At 39.7% G+C, this 25,582-nt stretch overlaps 1 protein-coding gene and 1 long non-coding RNA gene across 3 annotated transcripts in view; one reads left to right on the top strand and one right to left on the bottom strand.

Annotated features, from left to right (window-relative positions):
* Positions 1-20,087, bottom strand: part of SGCE (sarcoglycan epsilon) — a 67,857-nt gene extending 47,770 nt beyond the window's left edge. The window contains exons 1-2 of one of the 2 annotated variants that reach the window (XM_035020593.1): positions 19,814-19,995; positions 4,139-4,246 (exon numbers count right to left, since the gene is read on the bottom strand). In XM_035020593.1, the coding sequence (XP_034876484.1) occupies positions 4,139-4,246; positions 19,814-19,922 (217 nt within the window). In that variant the 5' untranslated portion in view covers positions 19,923-19,995. Of the gene's footprint in view, positions 1-4,138; positions 4,247-19,813 lie in introns of both variants that reach the window. The other variant, XM_035020592.1, reaches the window with a different exon arrangement.
* Positions 20,088-20,161: 74 nt separating this feature from the next.
* LOC118020782 lies at positions 20,162-24,551 on the top strand. Its single transcript, XR_004682009.1, has 2 exons — positions 20,162-20,412; positions 24,488-24,551. It is a non-coding gene; the product is annotated as an uncharacterized LOC118020782 (long non-coding RNA).
* The last annotated feature ends 1,031 nt before the right edge of the window (positions 24,552-25,582 follow it).

Genomic DNA, 25,582 nt, shown 5'->3' on the forward strand with positions numbered 1-25,582 from the left:
AACCACGATTTGCGTCTTTTTCTACAAAAAGCAAAAAGGTTTTTTTTTTCCCTCTCTCTCTCCCAACCAAAGCCACTTACCGAAACTATTTTGTTAAACGTCTTGATTTTCCATATTATGATCACATGTTTTTGTTTTCTCCTGTTGTTTTTTACTTAAATGTCAGTTGGAAAGTGGTTGCAAACCATTGTTAATTGGTGATCAATAAACTTAGTCCCATGAACGTTGCAGTTGAAAAGGACTTTAGATGTCATCCTGTCTGAGCATGCCAAATATATTTCTCTAACTAAAGACAAATCATAGCATTACTTCCTACTTGGATATGGCCTCAGCATTCTCCTTAATCCAGAATTCCTGACAGATACTACCAATCAGAGTTGGCATGCACTTGCTCTCCTGGAGAGTTCAGTCCTTCATTTTATAGACAACAAAATTGAATCCAGAGAGACAAAACGATAGGTTCAAGCCTACAGGAATAGTAAGAGGAAAAGCCAGTGACTTGAACCCAGGAAGTCACGTATTTTGTTGATTTGAAAACATAAGGTAATACATTTGGTGTCTGTACATTATATTATTATGACCCACTACGGCAAGCTAATTATGCTGCATAACACCTTCACTTTCTTTTTTTTTTTTTTTAGATTTTATTTATTTATTTAATAGAGCGTGAGGGGGAACACAAGTAGAGGGAGTGGGAGAGGGAGAAGGAGGCTTCCGGCTGAGCAGGGAGCCCGATGCGGGGCTCGATCCCAGGACCCCAGGATCATGACCTGAGCCGAAGGCAGTCGTTTAACCAACTGAGCCACCCGGGCGCCCCGACACCTTCACTTTCTTAATTGTCTCTCTTGTTTGATGACAAACCAGAATTTGACCAGATAATCCAAGTTCATTCTTTGTTTTGTGAAGTTATCATAATAACACTGCACAGTTGGAAGAAGTGCATTGACAATCACAATTTCAAGAAAGAAACAAACCTAAAGATTCTTTTGTTTAAAGAAAGAAACAAACCTGAAGTTTAAAAGGAGACATTTCAGCCATCATAACCAGAGCCTAGAAGGAGAAACTCATCTCCCTGGTAGACAGTCCTTTGAAGTCTTGGAACTTTGTGATTCTTCGTCCTGACTTTGCCACCCTTCAGAGGCAAAGAAGAACATGTATTTTCAGTCCTAGGAGCACTTCATGTTCCTCTCCAACCACACAGAAAAAGAAGACATCTAGAAAGATATTTCTATCTTCAAGCCTTGCCCGTTCCTTAACTGTCAGTGAGCTAAGGAGGAGCTCCTCTAAGATGGCAGAAGAAAATTCTAACAAATTATTCAGAGTACATAGTACTTCATTCCCAAGAAGGTCAAATTCAAGTTTAACACTTAAGTGGAAAATAAATAGGAAATCAGTACATGATTATTTTGACTTTCTCTTAGGAGGAAGTTTATTTTTTGTTTCTTAAGAAAAAAAGCAATGAAAGTCTGTCAGTAAACCTAAGGCTAACCCATTTTGGAAAATGAGTTTTCTTAAGTAAGAAAGGAGAATTTAAAAATATTTATCTAAGTGAAGTATGTAAGTTAGTAATATGAAGGCTTATTCCTTTTTTATTTAAATTATTCTGGAGTAAATTTTAAGTTTGTCTATCTCTACCCTAGGAAAAAGAAAAGGGACTCCATATTTAGAGGGCTCTTTATGATTTTTTTTTAAGTATTGAATGTATATCAAGGTAGAATGATGCCAAATGTGTTGCTCTGGACTCCAAATTCCTCAAAATCCTATTTATGGAAGAGACACCATCCCACTGCTGAAGTTTAGAACTGAACATTATTTTAAAAGAAAGTTATACAAAAAATACAATCACTAAACTTATTTTACTATATAAATGCTCTTATAATCTTTTGTGCTCTCTTGAAATTGTCAAAAAGAGATGATTGGGACTCATGGTCAAAAACATCTCAAAGAACATTTGATATCTGCGGTAACACTTAAAATGGCCTTGCTATATCAGCAACTGGAAATAATTCTCTTTATACAATTAATGAAATGTATTATTCTCTCTCTGTATTCTCTCTCTCTATAGAGAGAGAATACATAGAACTACATATGATAAGATTTAAGTATATAGAACTACAATGATAAGATTTAAATTGGATGAGGAGACCAGGAAGGGAGAAGAAGCTAAAGATGAGTTCAAAGAAACTGAGGATGTGGTACCTCGGTAGATTCAAGATATATTGATCACTTCTATTTTGAGAACTACGGTCATCATGCAGGTTCCAAGGAGAAAAATCAAATTGGGGTCCAATGGGAGCATGAAGTTTAAAAGAGGAAGAGACAAGTATCTCTTGAAGATTCTGGAGAAGGCTATATGCAAAGGTCTTGGAATAGTACATTTCACTAAGAAAGCACTAGAGTAGATGACTCAACAGCGTTTAACAGCTTCTTATAGAACACCTTTTTAGCAAATCAAATAGGAAACAGAGGAACATATTCAAAGATGACAGGAGTTCTAGAGATCAAAGTTAAAGAGAAGGAACTGAAGAAAAAAAAAAAGGATGACTGTAAATTTAGTGCAGAATGGTGTGAAGTCCAAAGGGAGAGTTTTTGGTGATCTCGTATGGGGCACTAGGAAATCAGGGCAGGTCCCAAATCCTCAGGAGATGACAGAGCATTATAACATTGCAAACGGCAACCTTGAGGGCCACCTGGGGCCATAACTAGGAAGATTAGAACACAGGCAGAGTGGATGTGTCTAAGAAGCTGAGGGCCCTCAGCTTGATTAAAGAACCTGTCAGACACAGGTGGTCGTCAGGGGTAATTCCCTTGAAGAAACCAGGGAGAATCCCTTGAGAATATCTAAGGAGGGTGTGGGGAAAGGACTATGAGATGATGGGTTTAGGACCTAAAATAAGTGCGTTTAGTGCTTTTTAAAATAAATTTTTGTGATCCTCTCATGGGAAGTTATTGTTATAAAACTCTATGTTTTCTTATAGATATAAGCAATAAAAATTCCTTAGAAATGCAAAGGTGTTTGTGGGTTTGTTTCAAAAACAGCAGAGTAGAGGAGAATTGGAAGCCTCTGTCCTATTGTGAAACAGACCTGGGAGTGGGTGATTCCACCTAAGGAATCATTTGGTATGAGCTGGAAAAAGCTAGTAATTCCCAACTTTAGGGCTGTATGAAGATAAGGAGGTAAGCCAGGAATCACTCCTACAAGGTATCCAGGATTTGTTATATGGCAGTAAAGCTATTTTATCACCCCAAATGACTGTTCTTTTTAAATTGTTATTTTTATAGACACTTTGGTTGCCCCAAAGTTATGGAAACCAGGCTACATATCAACATGCATGACCACATACAGCCAAAATTTTGTGTGTGGGGGGGCGGGGCTGGGGCAAGGGGTGGTGGGCAGAGAGATCTTAAAGGCAAATAATCAAGAAATATTAAGTAAAAGCTCACAATGAAAACTGACATTTTGAAAACTACTAATCTTTTGGTTATTAAGTAAGTCTTTTTTCTCCCTGATGAAATGCATTATTTCAAAGGTCCTGGCATATTGCTAATGGACACATTTATGATAGGGAAAAAAAATTTAGAAAAAATAATCAATCATCCAAGGGTCAGGTCATCTTTCCAATAGAAAATAAGTGCCATCTAATTATTTAATAGCAAAACATATCAATTTGGTTTTGCAACAAAACAATCAGTCAAGAAATCATCCACAATTAGCCAAAATATTTTATAACCATTTTTCTAAGGTTGTATAAATACTGTTTTTAAAATGATTTATGTTAAGCATGATTCTTAATGTTTTTCAATGTTATAAATAGATTGTTATAATGACCACACTGGAACAATTTTTATAAGTGGCAAGCTAGTGACTGGATAAGGGTCACAATAGGTTAAAAACAAGAATTATTTTTAGTTAAAAAAAGGCAAAACTATGGCAAAGGAAAAAAACTTAGAAAATAATGGATTAAGAACATAAAGGATCAGAAGTTTTAGAAGATTAGAAAAACAAAACTGGAGTTTTTCAGACTGACTTATCAAAAAAAAAAAAAATCCACACATGACTAAAAAAGCAAAAGGAATACTGGAAGCAGACATTTAATTGACTCCCCAAAGGAGATTTAGATTTACCACCTAAACTCACCATCTTTCTTCCCACCAGTCATTTTTCTGCTGATAATAAAACTGTTGGCCTGTTTGGTCTTCCAGTTAACTGTTCCATTTATGCCATCAGCACAGCTTAATAAAAAAGCTTTTCAGAATAAAACAAATGCACAAAAAATGAAATTAATGTCAAATTAAAATGACTATCCCAGGTCATCTACTATTAATGGAGATTAGATTCCTTCTAGCCCAACTAGCTGTTTAATTCCATTTAATAAATATTTGTTGCATGTCAGTACAAGGAATATGTGGGGATACAGGATAAATAAGACACAGGAACTACACCCCAACAAGTTTACAATCTGCAAGGATTGATAATTCATGTACCCAAATACGTATGAAATATATATATATACATATACATACATAATAATTACACATACACACAGTGGTAGAAAACGTAAGTACTACAAAACCCTGAGTGGGGGAAGCCATTATCCCTGGCTAGGGATGTTGTCATAAGTTTAAGTATCATTTAAATTTCACAGTTGAGTTTTGGAAACATTACACTGGCAGAAATGAACATAATTGGGGTTAGGGGCTAATAAGTAGGGAGTTATCTCTGGAGTGTAGGGTAGCAGTCAGCCCATAAATTGAAAATAAAGGTAGGGCTAGTTATACGACATCATGAAGATAATACTGACAAAGTTTTCAAATTGCTGCATGTGGCTTATCAAAGGAGAATCAAAGATGACTTTGAAGATTTGATCCAGATTGACACAGAACAGTGATTCATTAGAAATCCCCCCAAAAAAGGAATCAGTTTCAGGAGAAAGATAATAAATTTGAGCCATATTAAATTCGGGGTACCACTTGGATATCCAGGTGAAACCATCTAAGAGGAAGATGGAAATAGAACTCTGGTGCATAAGAGAACTTACTGGGGCTTCAGATACAGATTTGGACATTCATCCCCAGAGGAATGATGGTTGAAGCCAAACCCCAGCACAATTCTTTAAACAGACCATGCTCCCAGGTAACATGTACTAGGCACTCTCATATCCAAAGTGATCGGAGAAGATACACCTTCATGTTCTTGAGTCATTCATCTATCCTATTTCCCATCAACCAAACTACCACTCTTATGGTTTACTCCCCTATTTTTTATTCTTACCTGTCAGACATGGGATTTGGGTACCATTTTCCTAACTATAACATTGGGTCTCCATCTCATTCTCCCTTCCTCTAGCCATCTCAGGTATGTTCCCTCTGGGTTCAGCTCAGTCCCAGAATCCCCCAGGATATATCCCACAGTTTGGTCCTAGCTTCTGGAGCTGAAATATAGCAACAAGGAACACACACAAAAAAAGTGGGAGGGACAGCAAAGGCAGAAGAACACGTTAATAAATACATTTATATAGCAAGCACAGAGGATGATTCAGCAAAGAAATCAGAGACAATGCAGTCAGAGAGGTTGGACAACCGAGCCTGAAGTGTCACATATGTCAACAGAAGAGATATCAAGGAGGCTGGAATCCACACCCTCACATAAAGGTCAAACAGAATGAGAGTTTAGAAAAGACTGCTAGATGTGTAAAGTGAGAAGTTACTGGTGACTCCTTGAAAGTGGAGTTCCAACAAAGGGATAAGAATAGAAGCCAAACTGCAAAAGGTCAAGATGTAGATGTAGCAAATACAGTTAATCTTTCAAGAACATTGGCCAGGATAGGGGAGCAAAGAGATGAAATGACATGCTAGATAGACTGAGATGCAGCAAGATGCAGAGAGGGCTGGTTATATGAAGGTAGGGAAAGAGATTTTGTTCAGAAGCTGAGGAAAAGACAAGAGAGAAACAGATGGAGGATAAAGAAAGGAGCAAAACTGATGAGACACAATGCAAGAGAAACCAGAATGGGTGAGACCAGCATATACAAGCAAAGAAAATACCTCATGATTCAGAAAGTAAGGACAAGTGAAGATAAACACTGGTAAGGGCACAGAAAACTTCGTATTGAAAGGGCTCCTCACCTTAATAAATCAGGGATGAAATGTATATTCTTTTTTAAACCGAATTTTGAAGAAAATTCTGAGCTTAAACAAAATTAGGAGAAATATCAAGTTCCCTTCCAAAATAAAAAAAAAGAATACAATTCAAAACCCAAGTTCTTAAAAACCAACAAACAAGCAAACAAAACCTCACGTGATCATTTCAGTGATAACCCACTAGTGGAAATCAAAGGCTCTAGCACCCCAAGCAAATAAATGACTTGGTTGGTGTGTAATTTTTAAAATACGTAAACTTAAGTGTACTATTTTTATATCTACTAAAAGATCAATCTTCTGGATGATTCACCTAATAAATGGTTGATTTGCTTAACAACTGAAATTAGGTCCTTTTAAATCTAGTTGAAAAATACCGTCATCACTTTCTAAATAATTTACACTAAAATAGGATAAAAAATGTTCATAGTAGTCTCTTGTGGCAAAATACCCCGCTCCCTGGGTTCTCCTGATCACTCGGTTCCAAAGGCAACACATAAGAATCACTTGGGTAGCTCTCTAAAAATACATATTCACACCCTCAAAAATTTATCACAAAAAAAATTTTAAAAACACATATTCATGACTCCACTGTGGAGAGTTTAGGTTACACAATTTCATCAGGCAATTCTCATATACATATATGAACTCTAGAAGACTGAGAGGATAACTACAGAACCCAAGGGTAGATAGGATATTCAACTGAGTCATATCATATGTGCCAAATGTAGGCTGACCTTAGAGCTGAAAACCTCTCCCATGGATTGGGGAGTTATCATAAAGAAAGAATGGTTTGAGTATCCAGACAGCACCCCTTTTATTCCTTCCTTTATTCTAACCCATTGGTTCTCAGACTACATATGCATAAGAATCGGTATTCAGTTATACACAGAAAACTACACATATTGTACTTTATGGGTGATTTAAAGAATTAAACAAGTCCGTGAGATACTTTTGTCTTACACTTTGTCACGTCCTTGCCAGGTAAGCCAGCATATCATTGCTCATAATTTCCAGATCCTATGTAAGGGTAGACCAGTTGGCTTTTACAGGATTCAAAAGACAAATGTGATTGGTTTCCCAATCACTAAAAAATGGAAGCAGCGTAAGATATCCCACCGATATTGTTCTATTTTAAGGCCAGCATGGCTTTGAGCATGTTCATTTTTTAAAAAGTTCATAGTGATCCATCTAAAGTTCTCCTCTGACCACAGAAGACTATAGTCCAATAAATCTAAAAAAAAAAAAGACAACTTTTTTATGACTCTATTCACCAGACAATGTCACTAAAGGCAAGACACAACATCATGGATGGTGTGTCTGCTTAAATATTCAAGTCCCACACCTCAGGAGGAGAAATCTCAGTAACATGGAAATAACTGTTTGTTTTTAATTGTGTGCCCAAGATCATGGATCCACTCGACTAGCTTCTTGTATAGAAAGTTACTATAATCTGTGCAATGACAAATGTAGATACTCACTGAAAAACATTATGATTTCAAAGTTTGATTTTTGTTAGAAAAGGACCAGAGCATTTCTTTTTCTGTGAGAACAAATTTCCTTAGTTAGCATGGGAAAATATAACTCAATTTAAAAAATATTTGCTCTATACATAACTTTTCAAGATTAAATATAATGTGCAAAAAAATTTTAATGTGTATAGACTGGTTCTTGGACTCTTTCCAAAGATAATAGACCATCCTCAGAAATCTTGAAAGAAACTCCACTGTGCTTACTGAGTTCATGATAATCTCTGCTACAGTTGTACCTGGATGTGAGTTTTGCTCTAATTCATAAACACAAAAGCAAAGAATAACATACATACTGCGCTTACACAGCCCCAAATAAGAAGACATTCACACCATTAACTGGCATATACAATTTAACCAATTCCTCAACGCTCCCTCTCAGAAATCATCAAAGCCTGAATTAATCCAAACGTGGCTGGCATGCCCTTAAAATTCCCTCGAAACCATACAATACTTAAAGTTTGTATTAAGATCCCATGATTTATTCTGAGTCTTGTAGCAGCATTACTGACGACATTTCATCTGGCCTGGGGCGAGCACTCTCTGAAGAGACATTACTCTTTCCAAAACCTGAATAATTTGCAGACTTGGGGAGGAGGGGTTTGTTATTTAATAAAAGCAATTGAAGAGCTGTGAATGGTGACTGATTGCTGATGAGCTAATCAGAATGTCAAGGGAAAGAAATAATAAATAATAACTTACTCCGACACTGCTGTCCAAGTAAACAGCAGGAAATGCCAAATGAAATTTAATCTGATTAACGCACTCACCTTAGAACCGAACTGTCACGTCTTTCTCTGTCCACTGTCTCATCTGTCTCTTTTCATATTTCACTTGAACGGGACACAGACTTTGTTTTCACAAAGTGGATATATAGCTCACGTCCCCAACATCTCTCTGCTTCTCTCACCATTCCCCACGTTGCTATGTTGCCTCCTTGTCCCCTACATCTTCTCTTCCCTTCCTTTCTGCAACCATCCTTAATACTTTTTCAATTGTCCCTTATATTAAGATATCTTCATATTTTTCTCTCGAAACAGTAGTCTTTGACATTATTGTTAGCTACCCTGTTTTGAATGCTAAGTGTGAGGCATTACACTCAGGGTTTTATACATATTAACTGATTTAATCCTTACATTATCGTCTATGTGGAGTAGGTCTTATTAGTTCCATTCTGCCATTAGAACAAGAAGTCTTGGGAAATTATGAAACTTACCCCAGGTCATGTGTTTACCAAGTGGCAGTGTTGGATTCTGAATCCATTTCTTGGCTTACTGCAAAGTCCATGTCATCTACTCATCAATACTAACACTAACCCCAAATGGTTAAATGGGAAAGCTATGTACAAACTACATATTTTTAAATGTAATTTGAAATATTGTTATTACTAGTAGGTCATCTTCGACTTATTTTTCTTTCTAGAAAAAGTAAGTTTCCCCTGACTGTAGATTAGAAATAGCTAGAATGAGGCAATGTCCATAAAAATTAATTCCATGGGGCGCCTGGGTGGCTCAGTTGGTTAAGCGTCTGCCTTCGGCTGAGGTCATGATCCTGGAGTCCCTGGACCGAGTCCCGCATCGGGCTCCCTGATCGGCAAGGAGCCTGCTTCTCCCTCTAACCCTCCCCCCTCTCATGTACTCTCTCTCTCTCTCTCATTCTCGCTCTCTCAAATAAATAAATAAATCTTTAAAAAAATTAATTCCATGCATTATGTGCATGAATACACACACACACTCTTCATTAAAATAGGAAATCTAAAAAGTTGGAAACTATGGGAGGGGGGAGAAAGCTTTGCTGAGGAGGACTGTCCACTCCAACCTCAGGAAAAGCTATTGCTAAGAGAACTGTCACAGCAGGATTTTAAACCCAAGAATGCCAAAATAAGAAGCCTTCAAACTTTGTTAAAACATTAGAGTTCCAGCAGGGCAAGATATCGGGAATTATTAAACACATTTGAAAATTATTTGAGTTTTATAATTTTAGCACAAGCTAGGTAAGATATTAGACTTCAGAGTGAAATGAAGTTGGAATACAGAAAGATAGTGTTTTCTATCAGAGTGTCTGAAGACAGAGTGTCTGGGTTGAAATCCCAGTTTTTGTCCACTGGGCAAGTTATGCAATGTCTCTGTACCTCGGTTTCCTTCTGTGGCAGGGACAGTTTAGTGCCCGCTTCATAGAGACATTTTACAAGTTATTAAACGAGACAATACATTTAAAACCTTCAGAAGAGGGCTTTGCACATAATATGTTTTCAAAAAATGTGAGCTCTTATTACATTTAATCTACAACTAATATGAAGGAAACTTTAGATTCCTTTAAATGTGATTTCTTAAAAAGTAGATGTTTAAATGAAAAAAAGTTGTTGCGAGTACAGTTGGCAAGAGAAACTTTAGCACTCTCTTTTTTGTTTTCACAGTCATTAAGATACATGAGAGATGATAATATTTCCATAGCTGAGTGGAGTAAACGCTGGAGGCTGCTAATGAGCAGAGGCAACAGCCCAGGGGCTCGAAATACCCCCCAGTCCACACGGCCTCCCGGAGGACTAAGAGGATGGCACTGGCCAGGCATGCTGGGTGAGAGCTGCAGCTTAATCCTTTTGAGGAAAGCCAGATGCAATAAGAAGCGAGTCATATTGATATGTGCTATCTCTGACTCTCATAAACTCTTAGGAATTTTTCCTGAAGAAATAGTGCAACAGAAGCAAAAAGTGCATGGACACAAGATTCAGCTTTGCATCATACATACCAAAATGGGGGGGGGGGATTCAATGTCCAATAAAAGAAAAAGTGTTGATTTGATAGAATAGCTAAAGGAGAAGGGACGGTTATCCTCTTCTCTTGGTAGTTTTCCTCCTTTGCTCAAATAGCCTGATCAAAACATATACTGTGTTTCCATAGCCCGGAAACAGTACTATCTACGTTCCATCTCAGAAATGTTAGATGAATAAGGAGCACCAGTGGGACCCTTAACAAAAGAGATGCCTGATATATGCAGTAGGTATATGCATCATTATAATTTAATGTCCTGATCTGCAAAATGTTGCACTATTTTGAAATTAATAAAATTAGCGAAAGGCAGAATATAAAATAGTACATAGACTATGTGAAATCTAGTGTAATAGTGCAATCTAGTGGAAAAGGATTAAAAGGCAGAGTGTAAGAGCTACTACTAGGTTAGGGAAGTCAAACTGTCAGAAAAATTCCATTCAAAATAAAAAAAATTACAATAATCCTTGCAAGCTTTTTCCAATTACGAAACCTCTGAAAGAGAAATACTCTCATATTGGTTTTTCACTTGGAACTGTCATTCCTTTTCTTTATCATAGAAGCCCTATATCCTCATTGCAACGTATTCAAATAGTATAAGCAGGAGGGCATAAAACATAAACACCCCCTCTCATCTATCTGTGGTGCCCCCTCCAATGCCTAGGGGAGCCACTTTGCATCTTTCCACGTGTATGCAGATGCAGATATATGTTTGTGCGCGCACACACACACACACACACACACCCCGTGCTTTTTTACATAACGTGACCACACATTTTTCCCTTAGCGCATATGTTGGACGTGTTTACATGAGATCACATTTGAAGGTTGCATTGCTCGAACATAATTTCCTTGTCGGCACCTCAAACTCAGCCTGTCCCAACGAGGACTCCTGATCTTTCCCTTAAAGTCTGGGCCCCTTCGGCATTCCTCCTGCCCTGAATGACACCCCCATTCATCCTCCCGAATATGACAGAAATCTAGAAATCATCCTTGACATCTCTTCCTGCCCATCTCCATGGTGAATTTGGTCCACGACCCACTGCTGTTGCTACTTACTCCTCAAAAAGTCCCTCCTCGCTTCATCTCCCCAGCACCGTCCCGGCCCAGGAGGGCTTCATCTCTATGGGGATTACAAAAGTAGCCTTGGATCTAGCTGCTGCAAGCAGTTCTGACCCCTCCAACCTCTTCTTCACAAAGCGGCCAAAATGCTCTTTTTGAAATGCAAATCTGATCTTGTCCGCTTAAAACCCCTCCAAAGACTTCCCATAGGTTTTTGGATACAGATTACACTCTTTAAGGTGGTCTAAAAGGTCCGGCAAAATTCGCTCCCTGACCTCCTACCTCTCCTCCTCTCACATTGGGTTCCCTCCTCTCTCGGATCCAACTTCACTGGACTTCTTCCAGCACCTTCTGTTTGCCAAGTCAACCTGCCCCAGGGCCTCTACAGAGCTCTTCCTTTTACCTCAAATACACCTTTCCTCTTCACCTCACTAACATTTATTCATCCTTCAGATCTGAGTACGTCCTCAGAGAAGCCTTCCTTAATCCCCCTGCCTGGCCAAATCCTCTCCTTAGAAATCCTAGTAGTGTTGGTAGCACTTACCATAGCTCTAAGGGCACATTTATGTGTGCGATTATTTGATTAATCTTTGTCAACCCCAGTAGCATAAAAGTTCCGTAATGGCTGGGACCATATGTTTCCCAGCATCTAACACGGAGTCTCAAAACCGGTTGACACCCAGGAAATAAATAAATAAAAGAATAATTAATAAAGATGACCACTACGCTTTCTAAGTTTTCATTATTGCTATCAATACTCCTCGAAACATCCTTATACTTTACTTCTGAGCACTTTCACAAGTCTATCTGTAAGCTAAACTCCTAGAAGTGAAACGGCTAGACAAAAAAAAAAAAAAAAAAGCATACATTTCAAATTCTGATAAGCACATGTAGCGACCTGTTCTGTTTGCACTTCTGCAGTACTAGTTTTTGATGATAATCAACTCTAGAGCTATAGAAAATGGAAAATGGTAAAGGTGCTACACTGATGAACTATTTCATAGGAGAGAAAAAACCAGCGTCATTTTACCGCATAACAAGAAACACCAATTTGCTAAGGAGGAAAAAAAAAAGACCTCCGGGGCTAATTTTTTCTTTTCTTCTGCATTCCAAGGTAAAAGAATAACTTTACATCTATGCCTATCGCTGAAAAAAAAGGAAACTAAAATATTTCACTTTAACTACTATAGGAAAATTAACTGTGATCTCTTCTTTCAAATTCGCAATAAACCCCAAATCTCCATAATAATCAAAGTGGTGACCAGATGAATGAGTGAAACATTAAAGAATGGGAAAGAATTTACACCAGAGCTGCCTAACTCCTAAGCATTTTTTGAAATGAGCAGCTTCATTTGTCAGAAAAGAAAAAGTCTGCCTTCCATGTCACAACAGATGCCGTGGCAATTCCCGTGGTACAGAATGCCGAAGATCTATTCTAAAAATCTGATTAGTCCAAGGCAATTAAGTAGAAAGTGAGATGTGCTAAAGATGAGTGCTTTGTAAGTAATAAAACCCATTTAAACCACTATTGCACCAATATTGCGTAAAAATTCTTAGATGAAGGAAAATCCAAAAAATAAAAATTCTACCAAAGTGACTCTAGAAGACAACAGCCGTTTAGCTTTACCCACATTAATTTTTTTTTCCAAGAACATAACATTAGTCATCATGCCAGTCACTTGTTTTGAGACCACCTATTTTTAAAACTTCTTTAAATTTTAAAATTTAACACGAGGATTATTTACTATTTCCCAAGAGCGGGAGCAAGCATTGCATTCAAGGAATCACAACTAGCTGCCTGTGGATCAGGTGAACGAGCGTTGACAAGCCAGAAGCTCATCTTTGAGCATTTCTCTCTCGGAAATATGAGCTCAGCGCAGGAACGCTTCTGGCATCTTCAACAACTGGGAAGCGAGCCATTACAAGTTGCCCTGTGCATTATTACAATCCCACAAAAGTGCATGGCACTTTTGTAAAAGAGAGAGAAAATAAGGAAAAACTTGTTCAACATGAAAAATATACTTCACACAGTCAGAGTTAGAGTGACCATATGTTCCTGACCTAACAATTTGAGTGAGAACACTGTGGGTAGGTTGGGAGGGGTGGGGGGGAGGAAGAGGCAGGATTAAAAGAAGTAGGAAAAGGTGGGTTAAAAAAGATGTCTGAAGAATATGTCCTTCTTTCTTTCCATCTCTCATCCGAGTCCCCCTTAGTTATCAAGGCTCCAGGGCATAAAATTAGTTTCCGTGGAGTCAGATGTGTTACAGGTTATGGCTCCTAGAAGTGGGGTCCTCTGTTGCATACTCTACAGATGAATTTTGAGCAATCCAGTTTCCAAAGTTAGACATGGTAATCAAAATAAGCAATCAATAGGTGGATGGAGGAGAAAGAAAATCTGCCACAAGACATCTTGAAGACACTAAGAATGTGCCCCTGAGACAGTCAGAATCCAGGCTAACCTGAAATGGAGACAAGTTAAAAGAGCACAGGGTCGGAAGCTACTTTTGATTGAAAGGTTTTATCTTCAACTGAAAAGCTAAAAATTATAACTAAGTGCTGCAAGGACATATAAGAGTGGTGAAACCTGCAGAAAGGAGAACTGTCCCCCACTTCCCCCAGGGTAAGAGGATCCAGCAGCCAAGGGCTTAGCTGTCCTGCACCAGCGGCCAGCAGCGGCTGCCCCCCCTTAACCCTGGGTGCCCCAGCATCAGCGGCCACTCTGCCCGGGAAGCTTGCTCCCAGCCAGCAAGAAACACCAGGAAGGGAAGAACTATAGGAAACAAGTTAAGGCCAGGACACTTTGCAGGGGTGGGGGGGGGGGGGCAAAACAAAGCCCAAAGCCCTTTAATTCTCTTCTCCAATATTCATGTTTGAAACAGAATGGGAGGGTAGGAAGGAATGTGTTAAACTGCCCTGTTGCAGCTACTTTCAAGTTGTAAGAGATCAACTTGCAATACACAGGGCTCTTCTTTCTAGACAGTTTATCAGAAAAAAATAAAATGTTTCCATCACAAGTTTCTTTGCTGTCCTATGCGAAAATGTTATCGCGGCCTTCAGATTACACATTAATTGCAATAAAGGTGAATATTTCTGATATTTTAAAAGAACAGACCAAGTAAAGGTGTTAAGTTGATTCCCTTGCTGAGCTGCACTAACTGTTAGAAAGGTCTGGAGTTGAAATCCGTCTCTACCTTTCACCCACTGGTGCTAGTTCTGCTTTCCGAAACAAACAGAAGAGAGTTTATGTCTACTTTTAGTCTTCAAGCTAAACATTTCCAGACCCTTTGAGGATACCTCCTATGACAGGATTGCCAGACCCCTCACCATCCCCACGGACTGTTCTGGAAGTTGTCTAATTTGTCAACGTCTCTCTTTAAATGTGACAGCCAGAAATGGACACAATACTACAGATGTGGTTAATTAGACGGGGGGTACTATTAATTTTTGTGACATATGGACACTATACTATTATCAGAATCTGAATTTGATTTTTTTTTCTTTTTTGCAGGCACATCAAGCTGCTGGTTCATATTAACCTTCTTTTTCCTCAAAAATTGCCACCACATCAAGTCACCTCCTTCCTTATAACACCAATGAATTATGATGCATTTACTGCTATAAAATATCTTTTTGCATAGCACTGCAGCCTATTTAAGCCATATTAACTTTAAATTCTGCTATCTACTTATAACAGTTAACCCCTTTGCAAGTCATCCCTGGATTTTAAAGCAAGCATCTTAGATCTTCATCAAAGTCATTCATAAAATTCACTGAAAAAGAGAAGACCTGGGCAAAGGCTTGGATCTTTCCCCAGGGACCACTCTTGGACCCCAACCCAGTAACCCACACACCTGGCAGGTGCTAGTTTAGTCCGCCTCACACTTACAAAGCAATCTGGCTCCTCTACACACCATCTCACATAAGAGCATCTAACGCCTTAACAAATGCTTTGCTGAAAGCAAGATTCACTTATGTTTCAAAACAAAGTGTACAAAACTACACATATTAAAATCATAGTCTTTGAAAAATACATATGCACACAGAACAAAGACTAGAAGGAAATGAGCATCAATGGAAATGTCTGTTCTAGCGTCAGACTGTGGAGATTGTTTTTTATTCAATACTGTCTTTACTCTAGTTACATTGTTTAAAAATTGAAGACACCAGGAATTCTGCTTAGAGAGAATGTTGTTTGGAGGCAGTTCATATAAAACAGCTTTAAGAGCATTGAGACTCTATCTGATGCTACCAACTTGAAAACCCCAATCAAAAAATGTTCATTTGAAAAGACTTGTTGATCCTTAGGAACACCAGCTTCTTTTTTTTTGAATTTTGCATTCCTGTTTTTGGCTAACATTTCTGGAAATCAGGAAGACAGTAGACCGGAGAACAGTATTCTAAAGTTTAGAAAAAGCTTGAATGTTTTGTGTGTGTGTGTGTGAGAGAGAGAGAGAGAGAGAGAGAGAGAGAGAGAGACAGAGAGAGAGTCTGTTCCTGACTGTCTGTCATGTCTGTCTCTCCATCTATGCTGGCGAAGTTCAAAAGGATGAAAAGGAAAAAAAAAAGCCACCATGTTAATAGTTCTCTGAAGCTTTGGACTAAAACACAGCTCCATCCCAAGAATTTCTAGCGGACACATAAATTCATATCATCTATTCACCTGGAATCCTTTTTTTACACTAATAGCAGGAAATAAGATCAGCAATAGGATTTGCACTTTGCTGTTTAGAGCCGAGGCAAGGGTAAGGTTTAAGAAAAGGAGTCAGAAAGAGTAAATGTGTGCTACAGTTAGTAAAAAAGAAAAAGAAACAAAGTGGCTGGTTATTTGGGAGAAAATAAGATCTATAAATTCTGCCCTTACAGGAATCCTCAAACAATCTAAAAATTTGATGGAGAATTTTTTAACAAGTCAGGGTTTCTTCACTGCTTCAGCATTTTGTTTAGAGCATGGTTTTCATCAGTGGTAAACCAGTGATAGAATCTGAAATACATGTTGTCTTTATCTCTTTGAGGTGGTCTCTCACTAGCTTTCTCTGGTGCAGTCCTTTGCTATTTTTAATGTTTGAGAGAGAGACAAGTGAAAATTCCAATTTGCTTAGAAATACGAGTTGTCCTTTGTCCTAGAAGCTAAGCTAAATATATCAGGTAAACCAACAGCTTTTAGATTGATGGCAACTCTTATAATAAAGAGATGAGATGACCAAATACTAAGTCTAATATGATGACCAAATACTAAGTCCAGCTAATATTGACAACTGAAAATTTTACTTTGCTTAGAAATAAATTTTCCCTAGCATACTAAAAGTTAAGCCAAATGCATGTGGTAGGTAAATCAGCAGGTTCTTAGGTCCATAGCAAATTTTCATTTAAAAGAGATAAAATGTTTTAAAATTCCATTTTGTTTTGAAATACAATTTTCCTTCCACCCTACAAATTAGGCTGAATACCTGAGGTAAGTCAAGAGTTTCACAGATACATGGCAAATTGTCATAAAATAGGTAAATGTCCAAGTAGAAAGTCTAGTTACTACTTGACAAGGGAAAATTCTACTTTGTTTTGAAATACAATTTTCCCACTACATAAGAAGTTAAATACAGGTAGTAAATCAACAGCTTCATAGATCCATAGCAAATGCTCATAAAAATGGATTAAACTGTCCAAATACAATGTCCAGTTATTATTTGATAAAAACAAATATGCTCATTAACAGCTTTTTTTGATTTACATGCAATCTTGTGCAAAATGGGTAAGAAACAGTCAACACTGGGAAATATCTGAGAAAATCCAAAATTCACTTAGGATACTAACTGTCAAAAAAGTGTTTAAAATTCTTGTCTATTAATGGGGGGTTGTTAAAGTTTTGTTAGATAACACAAATGTTATCTAAACTATTTTTCTATCAAAGTTGTATTTTTGTGTTTGTTTTTAATATTGTTTTGTTGTTTCAGATTTTAAAAGTTTTATAATTACTTACCTGTCGATACTGTTTTTTTCTTATAAAATTATATTTCTAAGCAAAGTAAAAATTATTGTATATGTTGAGAAATAAAAGCACAAGGAAATATACCAAAATGATAACTATGTGTATGTTATAATAGTGATGTCAGGGGAAATTCTCAGTTCTCTAGTTTTAAATACATATGTACTAATGTTGTTCATCTAAAATTTTAATTAGAAAAAGTAATTAATATTTCCTTTAAAAAACCCTGCAAATTTACTGTTATTTAACTATTAGGTCTCTTTGGAAAGAAAATAAATTTGAAAAATTAATTTGAACCCCTTTTTTATTTTTAAAAATCATAATATGCAGCTCTATGAAAAATATATATTATTTTGGTACATAAGCACGTATAAAGAAAGTGTGAAAAAGTAAACTCCATAATGTTTACGGGGTTTAGCGCAGGATGAAGAAGTTACAGGTGATCCTGATTTTCTTGATTTTTTCCCCAGTTTTCTGGAGTTTTTTCTCCTGAATTTTGTACAGTGAGTAGGAATTCAGTATGATAAAAATAACACTAAAGCTGTTTTTATATTTAAAAAATTCTGGTTAACATTTTGAAATAAAAGATTAAATTGGTTCAAAGTGGTTCAAACTTTAAGTGTCTTGGGATCAATTTTTAAACTTTCCTTTTCCCTACCATCTATACTGATTTTTAATCTCACTTTTTAGAAAAAGAATATCTATCAGTTAACAATTAGGTGAAGTAACTTTTCTAGATTGAAAAAAAGTCTAAGGGGTTGATAGTTTGGCGGTCATGAGAATGGTACTCTGGCAACATAAGAATCCTAAAATTATTTTATCTTGCAGGAAAGGCTGAACATCGTAAGATTAAAAGGCACTTCTAAAAAGTATAATTGTGCTCACCCAACTTCCTAGAAAAATATCTTTAATTGGTGGAAATCTTCACCTCATTCATTCATATATCAGATGGTCAACATTTCATTTTTGATAAAAAGTAAAATCTCAGTAAATGTGCTCCAGTTTTGTTTATTCCTAGAAAAGCTAGCTCTAAGTGCAATCCCTGACACGCTGTCATCTACAATGGGCCAAATTCTTATTTATCCCATATGTATAAATAATCTGTAGCAATGTTACTAAAATATGCTCAGTTTCAGCCTTCAAATACAAATGTGTCTCATCCGTATTTCAGGAACCTCACTCAGCTGTAGACAATTTAACTTAAACTTCTTTTTCTAAGATTATCAACAAATTGTCCGTTTTCTCAGAGCCTAACACTTTGAGGCACTTAAATGGAAATCCTCGTTATGGCTTTTTTTTTTTTTTTTAAGCATCCTTCTTCATCAGTATTTTAAAGGCTTGTAACCCACTGCAATTTTATCTAAGGTAAAATATGTATGTTTATATGCATAAATACACACAAACATTTGTGGCCGAATCTCAGCCACATGCTTGAAAGGATTAAACATGCGGTTACCGTGACTAAATGTATTCATTTTCTCTACAAGATTTAGAAAAATGTAACGTTGCAGGGAGAACCAGGTCTCTGTGTAAACCTTGTAATCACCACCAAAAGGCCATAGCTGGGAGCCTCCGAAGCCTCCAAGCACATTGGCATCCACAGCTGTTTTTAATTGTTTTAGCTTTTCAAAATAGTGCGCTTGGTGGGGCAAACGGTGTTGTTTGCAGCGTCTCTGGCCCCCAGCCGGGCTTAACCCTGACCCGAACGCCCTGTTTAGCTCCCAGCATTTCATGATTCCACTTCCCCGCTCCATAAAACCTAAGAAAAACGAGATCTCCGCCGCCGAGAAATGCTCTTAGGAAGAGGGGGGAGTTAGGTGTTTCAAATTGCACATTTTTGTGATTTCTCCCGTTCGGATTCAAGGAAAGAAAGGACGTGTTTGTGTGGAAAGGGACGCAGCTTGACACCCATTTCCTATGGCTTGTCTCCGGGCCGCAGCGCCCCATTCGTGTGGTAACGACCCCCAGAAAAATGGGCAACCCCCAAGTCTTTGCTGCAGGGACGGGGAGAGGTCCACCACCAGGGCTGGGAACCGGGGGGTGGGGGGAGCGGGTAGGAATGGAAATTGGAGATGGAATTTCTCCGCGTTCTGGGCAGGGAGGGGCCCGCGGGGGCGCAGAGAAAAAGAAAAGGCCAGGGGTCAAGCCTGGGAAGGGACTCACAGGGCCCGGGAATTGGGGTATGGGGTGTCCTGGAGGAGGGGTATAGTGGGGACAGGGGCGGCAAGAGGGGCTGCCACCCAGAAAATGCACCCAGATACCCAAAACCCGGGCGGGAGATGGGGAGGCGGCGGCCTGTTGGCCCCAGGACCTCCCGTCGCGCGCGGGCCACTAACCTGTCAGCAAGAAGGTGCCAGTGGTCGCGGGGCTCATCCTGCGTGTCCCCCGACCCTGTCCCGTCCAAGCACAAGGGTCTCCCAGCTCCCACCACCGGGGCAATTGCATTCTTGGCCTGGCTAGGCCGGCCGTCCTCGATTCTCCCCTCCCCTCCCTTTCTTCTTTCCTCCCAGCTTGGCCAGTTCAGCATCAGCATCCTGCACCCCCTCCTTAATCCTGTACTCCCTCTAGCGGCGGGCCAGTGTAGCGTGGCCATCGCCCCCACCCCATCCCCCATCCCCCCTCCGCCTCCGCTCCCCTCCGCCCCCCTAACTCGCGGAGCACACTGGGATTTGGCGCCCCCCTCCTCTGTTCAGCCTATATAAGGCTCCCAGTCGGCGCTCCCGGTACACGCGCTTCAACTTCGGTTGGTGTGTGTCGAAGAAACCTGACTACGACCTGGGGAGAAGAGCGAAGAGGGTCCACCGAGCCTCGCGAAAGGTCCGCTGAGCGGGCTCGCGTCCGGAGCCACTCCGGGCTGCGGAGCACCCAGCGGAACCCACGCGTGGCACAGGTGTGGGACCCCGTCCTCCTGTCTTCGCAGAGGAGTCCTCGCGTGGTGAGTATGCGGTGAGGATGTTTCTTTTATTAAGATCACATTCATTCTCTGTCCTTTTCGGGAGCTGCGGGAGATGGAGTAGTGCCCCTGAATGTCTCCACGCAAATCTTGTCACGCCTTCACTGGCAGTACCCCAAAACAGAGTGGAGAAACCAAGCCTTCAGGGCTTTGATTTCCAGGACTCAAGTCCAGATAAGTGCTGTAGACAGACATGAGCTGCAGACCGATTTGCAATTTGCTCTTCAAAAGCGCTACGTAGTGATAGGCGCTACAAACTAATTGGCGCTTCAATATGCTATGAACTGATAAGCGCTTCAAATACGCTATAGCCTGGCGCTTCCAATGCGCTACAGGCTGATGGGTGCTTCGATGCGCTACAAACTGATAAGCGCGTTAAATGCGCTATAGATAGATGGGCGCTTCAATTGCGCTATAAACTGATGGGCGCTTCAATGCGCTACAAACCATTATGAATTGCAGCAGTATATGAGCTGCATGCAGACTGATGACTGATTTGCGCTTTAAATGCGCTACAAAATCTGAGCTGCAGATTAGCGCTACAAAAATGATACCATTCGCACTACAACAGCGCTTCATTGTGCTACAAGGCACAGGAACTGCAGAGGTACATGAGCTGCAGAGAATTTACACCTAAAATGCGCTAAAAGTAATAACAGCTGCAGAGGTATACAAGCTGCACTGTTTTACGCCACAAAGAAACCAGCTGTAAAGGGACAAGAGCTGCAGAGTAAGATTACTCTGTCTTTTTAGTGGGGGACCCCACCCTTTGTCTCTAACACACCTTTTGGAATGGCTCCCACTATGTTTTTCTGCAGGACGGTTGTCTGCATGATGGTGCTGTTAGACAAAATGGAGCCCCAGGCAAAAATTAGTGTTTAACATTCTGCCCACACCATTCCTGCTATAGCAGTGGAGTGGAGGGGCGCTGACTTGAGTGTATAAGGGAATCTTTTGGTGGTGGCAGAGCGGGCTGCCTTGTCTAGTTGCGCTTGATTGAAGTGGCGGTGTAGTTGTGAAGGTGGCGCGAATTGGCGTCCAGCAACAGTTTGTGGAAACTGTTGGTTTGCTTAGTATGGGGGGGTGTTGGATCTGGGGGTGATTGCTCTGTTGCATGAAATGAATCTGGCTGTGGAGGCTGGTGGGAGGGGTTTTGGGAGGGGGGATCCTGGGAGAGGCAAACAGCCAGTCTCAGGCCTGCCCCGCCCATTCTAGCGCGCCTTCTCTGCAGTATCTGCTCAGAGCGTGCTGAGCGCCTCCCAGCGCCTCCTCAGAGCGCGCCTCCTCTGCAGCGCGCCTTCCTAGAGCGCGCCTTCTAGACCCTTTCTCCCCAGCCCCGCCTCTCCCTGAGCCCCCTCCTCTGTGGTGGCTCCCCCCCCCCAGACCCCGCCTTTCCCTGAGCCTGCCTCCTCTGAGGCCTCTCCCTCAGACCCCGCCTTTCCCTGAGCACACCTCCTCTGAGGCCGCTCCCTCAGACCGCGCCTTTCCCTGAGCCCACCTCCTCTGAGGCCGCTCCCTCAGACCCTCCCTCTCCAAGCCCGCCTCTGAGGCTGCTCCCCCCCAGACTCCGCCTCTCCCTGAGCACTCCTCCTCTGAGGTGGCTCCCCCCTGCCCCCTGAGCTTGCCTCCTCTGAGGCGATACCCCCAAGCGCCCCTCCCTAGGCCTGCCTCCTCTGAGGTGGCTTGCCCAGACACCTCGTCTCCAAAGCTTGTCCCCTCCCTGAGCCTGCCTCTTCCGAAGTGGCCTATGGCCCCGCCTCCCAGTGCCCGCCTGCGCCTGCGCAGTGTCAGCTCCCAGCCCCGCCCTACAGGCCCACCTCCTCTGCGCTTGCGTGCCTTCACTGTTTTCGCTGCCTGAACCTGGATGCACAGCCCCTCCCTCCTGCGGTTTCTTGGCGGTGTCGATTTTGCTTTTTATCCACTAGTGTCTAATAAATATAAGAATAATAAATAAGAACAATTAGCAACGATAGTCATTATACCTGGGATTTATAAGCACTTTTTGCAAGTGCTTTGCATATATTAAATAACACAATTCCACAATTTAAACTTGATAGTGGGTTATGAAAAGTGCTTCTGAGCAGACATGGCTGGTGCCCCTAAGGGCAATCCAGCTAAATGTTTTTACTACAAATGAAAAATAAATTGTTTTAAATACTTTCACATTTAAGGTTTTTTTGAGACACTAATGGACACTTGTGGTGGCTTACTGGAATCAGATTCTTTGGTGGACACAAAATAAGGAATACCTTGAACTGTGTTTCATAGGAGTTTTAAGTGCCTTATTGGTACTGTTGGCCTGGCCTTGGGGCAAGGATGAGGTGTTTATCTGTGTGCCTATGAAGATGGGTTTTTTTTCCTTGGAACTCGAAGGGATTAGCCCTGGCTAACTTGCCTACATATTAATTGTGCCTGGCACATGGTAAGCATTCATTAAATATGTGTTAAATGACCAGAGTAAATTGGCTTTTTCAGTGCCACCTTTGGTGTCTGCAGGTGTTTCCTGGTTTTTTCCTATGGTGCTTTGCTGTCCTGGATTGTCCAAGGCATTGCTTGCCTTATCTCTCCCACTTAACAGGATTCCCCCCCCCAAAAAAGTATGCATTTTTAAACTCCAATAATGTAAGCTGTAATTATAATACAAGACTATACTTATATAAGATATTTAAAATAATTAGCTTTTTAAAAATGAAAAGCAAAAGCTAATTATTTGGGGTGAATGGAATACTTAATGGTGGTACATAATTGTCATATTTAAATTTTGTATAATGTAACATCAAGTGGTTACATTACAAAATATAGATTGGAGGGTTTTAACTGGCATTATAAAATATATATATAAAACAAATTGATGCCTTATCTCCAGTCAGAGTACCATGTTTATGTTTCTAACTAAACATAACTTTTAAAACCTGGTATCCTATATTATAAGCCATAAGCCAGGACTTTGACTCCCAAATACCTGTCACCCCCCACAACAAGTATACAATTTACATATTTTTACATATTTATACTTAAAGTAATTACAGCTTTCAGTCAGTCCCCAGGCCCACCTTGCCCCCCTAACCCCCACCCCCTTTGGAAATTTGTTATCTGCATTCTTTTAAAGTTCAAAACAATGGTAAAAACGTGTGTATTAATATAATTTGCATTTCTCAAATAGTACACATGGTACTAAAAAAATTGGGACATTTGAAAATGTAAAGCAATTAAGAGTTGCTTAATGAAGTGTCATTTTTTAATGAGATATTTAATGTGCAATGGTTTTTGGCTACTGTTACTCTTTGGTGTGTTTGGGGAAAAGAAGTTTTTAGACATCATCATGAAGAGTCAAAGATTAATCAAATGTATTTAATTCCTATATAGACTAACACTGAATTCTTTTTCATATGTAAAGGTGACATCAGTCCCATGTGGCTTGGCTCTATGCTGCGTGTCCTTTCAGGTTTTAGGAATGGGGCCTCTTGACCCCATCTCGGCAATCCAGCCCCTAGTAGGGGGGGCGGGTTTAAGGAGTCATAGTTCTGTAATTCAAATCAAGTCACAGTGCTCCTGTTTCCATGTTAACTGGTGCTGTAGTTGCTATTTAAATATTTTTAAACTTTATTTACACTGAATGTTAACCTGCCTGCCCTCCCTCCTATCACTTTTAAAGGTTAACCTACTCTTCTCTGGACAGTTATCTCCTTTAGGACTTAGAGTCTCACCCCAAAGTTAAAAACCCCAGGGGTGGGTACCTGATACCTGATCTTGGTAAAAGTCAGGGGTCTCAAACTGGTGAACTTGCAGGTCAGATAAGGTCCTTAATTTGACCAGCACTGGATTAAAAATTTGTTAAAGAATTTAATGTCTTTGGGAGGGGACATATATCCCCAAATTACATAGTCACAGCCCCCTCCTTATTGTCTTAACTCCAGTTTCTTCTCACTTTTATGTTACCTTACAAAGCATTTGAATTTTTAACCTTTATTGATCTTCTGGTACCCTAAACAATACAATGATTGTTTGCTGATTTCTGAACATGTTGTTATATCTGTCCTATTATTGTGTTTTGCAGATGTTAAAACCATCAGACTTGGGCCTCAATAAAGCTCACCCCAGTGACTGTGATTGACATGTAGGTTGTTAACCTTCCTGACCTGGGTCAGGCAGCGCCAGGCCATGCTCTGAATGCCTTTCCAGAAGTCTTCTCTCTAAGTTTTGAAAGTATTACTGTCTAGGTGACAGAAGTGGCACTTGAGTCACCTGACTTGTGCTTATTAGTTGTTTTTTAATGGGACGTTAAAGCTTTTAATAAATGAGACATTTATTAAATAAAAATTTTTATTAAATAATTTCATTTTATGAAATAAAAATTAAAATAAAAATAACTTTTAACAAAAATTGCACTATTTTGTGACCTTATATTTTGAGTGTCACTAATACAATTATCTTTAAGGAGCTGGAAATGAAACAGTGTCACAGGTTATGATGTGTTATTTTCTAAACTTTCAGACTATTTAGAATATTTTATCTTGAATGCCAATTAAAACTATTAAAATGGCACAGTAATTCTGTCCCTTAAAGACTCTGCTTGCTATACAGCCACTCCAAGGACAGTGCAGAGCATAGAGAAAGTGGCTGGGGCTGGGGTGTGGGGGTGCAGGGGAGGGGCCTAAAGAGCTATGAGGGGTTTTAAGGAAGGAGGAGGAAGGGATATGTCTCTACAGCCAGAGACAAGGCTAAAGTATACATGCATCATGTTTGATTACCACCGCCTTTTTTTTTCCCTTGTACCTTACTGAAATACTAGCTATTTTTCACCTAACTTCTTTGATTAACACATTTATCTTTGTGATTTTTAATTAATATAATTAATTTAGTGTCCATTTTTGCCTTGATGGATCAGAGAAGAACAGGTGGCCAGGACTGCCAAGTTAAAATTTGGTGAACAGGCAATCTGCCTGCTTTATAAATTATGTTTTTAAACTTTTGAGCACTTTCTTGAAGTATTCCAAATATGAGAATTTAATGCTCATTTAAAAAATATTAAAAAGTTAAAATAATTAAGTTACTATAAATGCATTTAACCCTCTTTTTAACAGGATTCCCCCCCCCCCAAAAAAAGTATGCATTTTTAAACTCCTATGTTGGCTGATTTATTGTATGTGTG

Source organism: Mirounga leonina, unplaced genomic scaffold, assembly GCF_011800145.1.
Source record: "Mirounga leonina isolate KUSES-001 unplaced genomic scaffold, KU_Mleo_1.0 Mir_174, whole genome shotgun sequence".
In the NCBI taxonomy this organism is placed as follows: Eukaryota; Metazoa; Chordata; class Mammalia; order Carnivora; family Phocidae; genus Mirounga; species Mirounga leonina.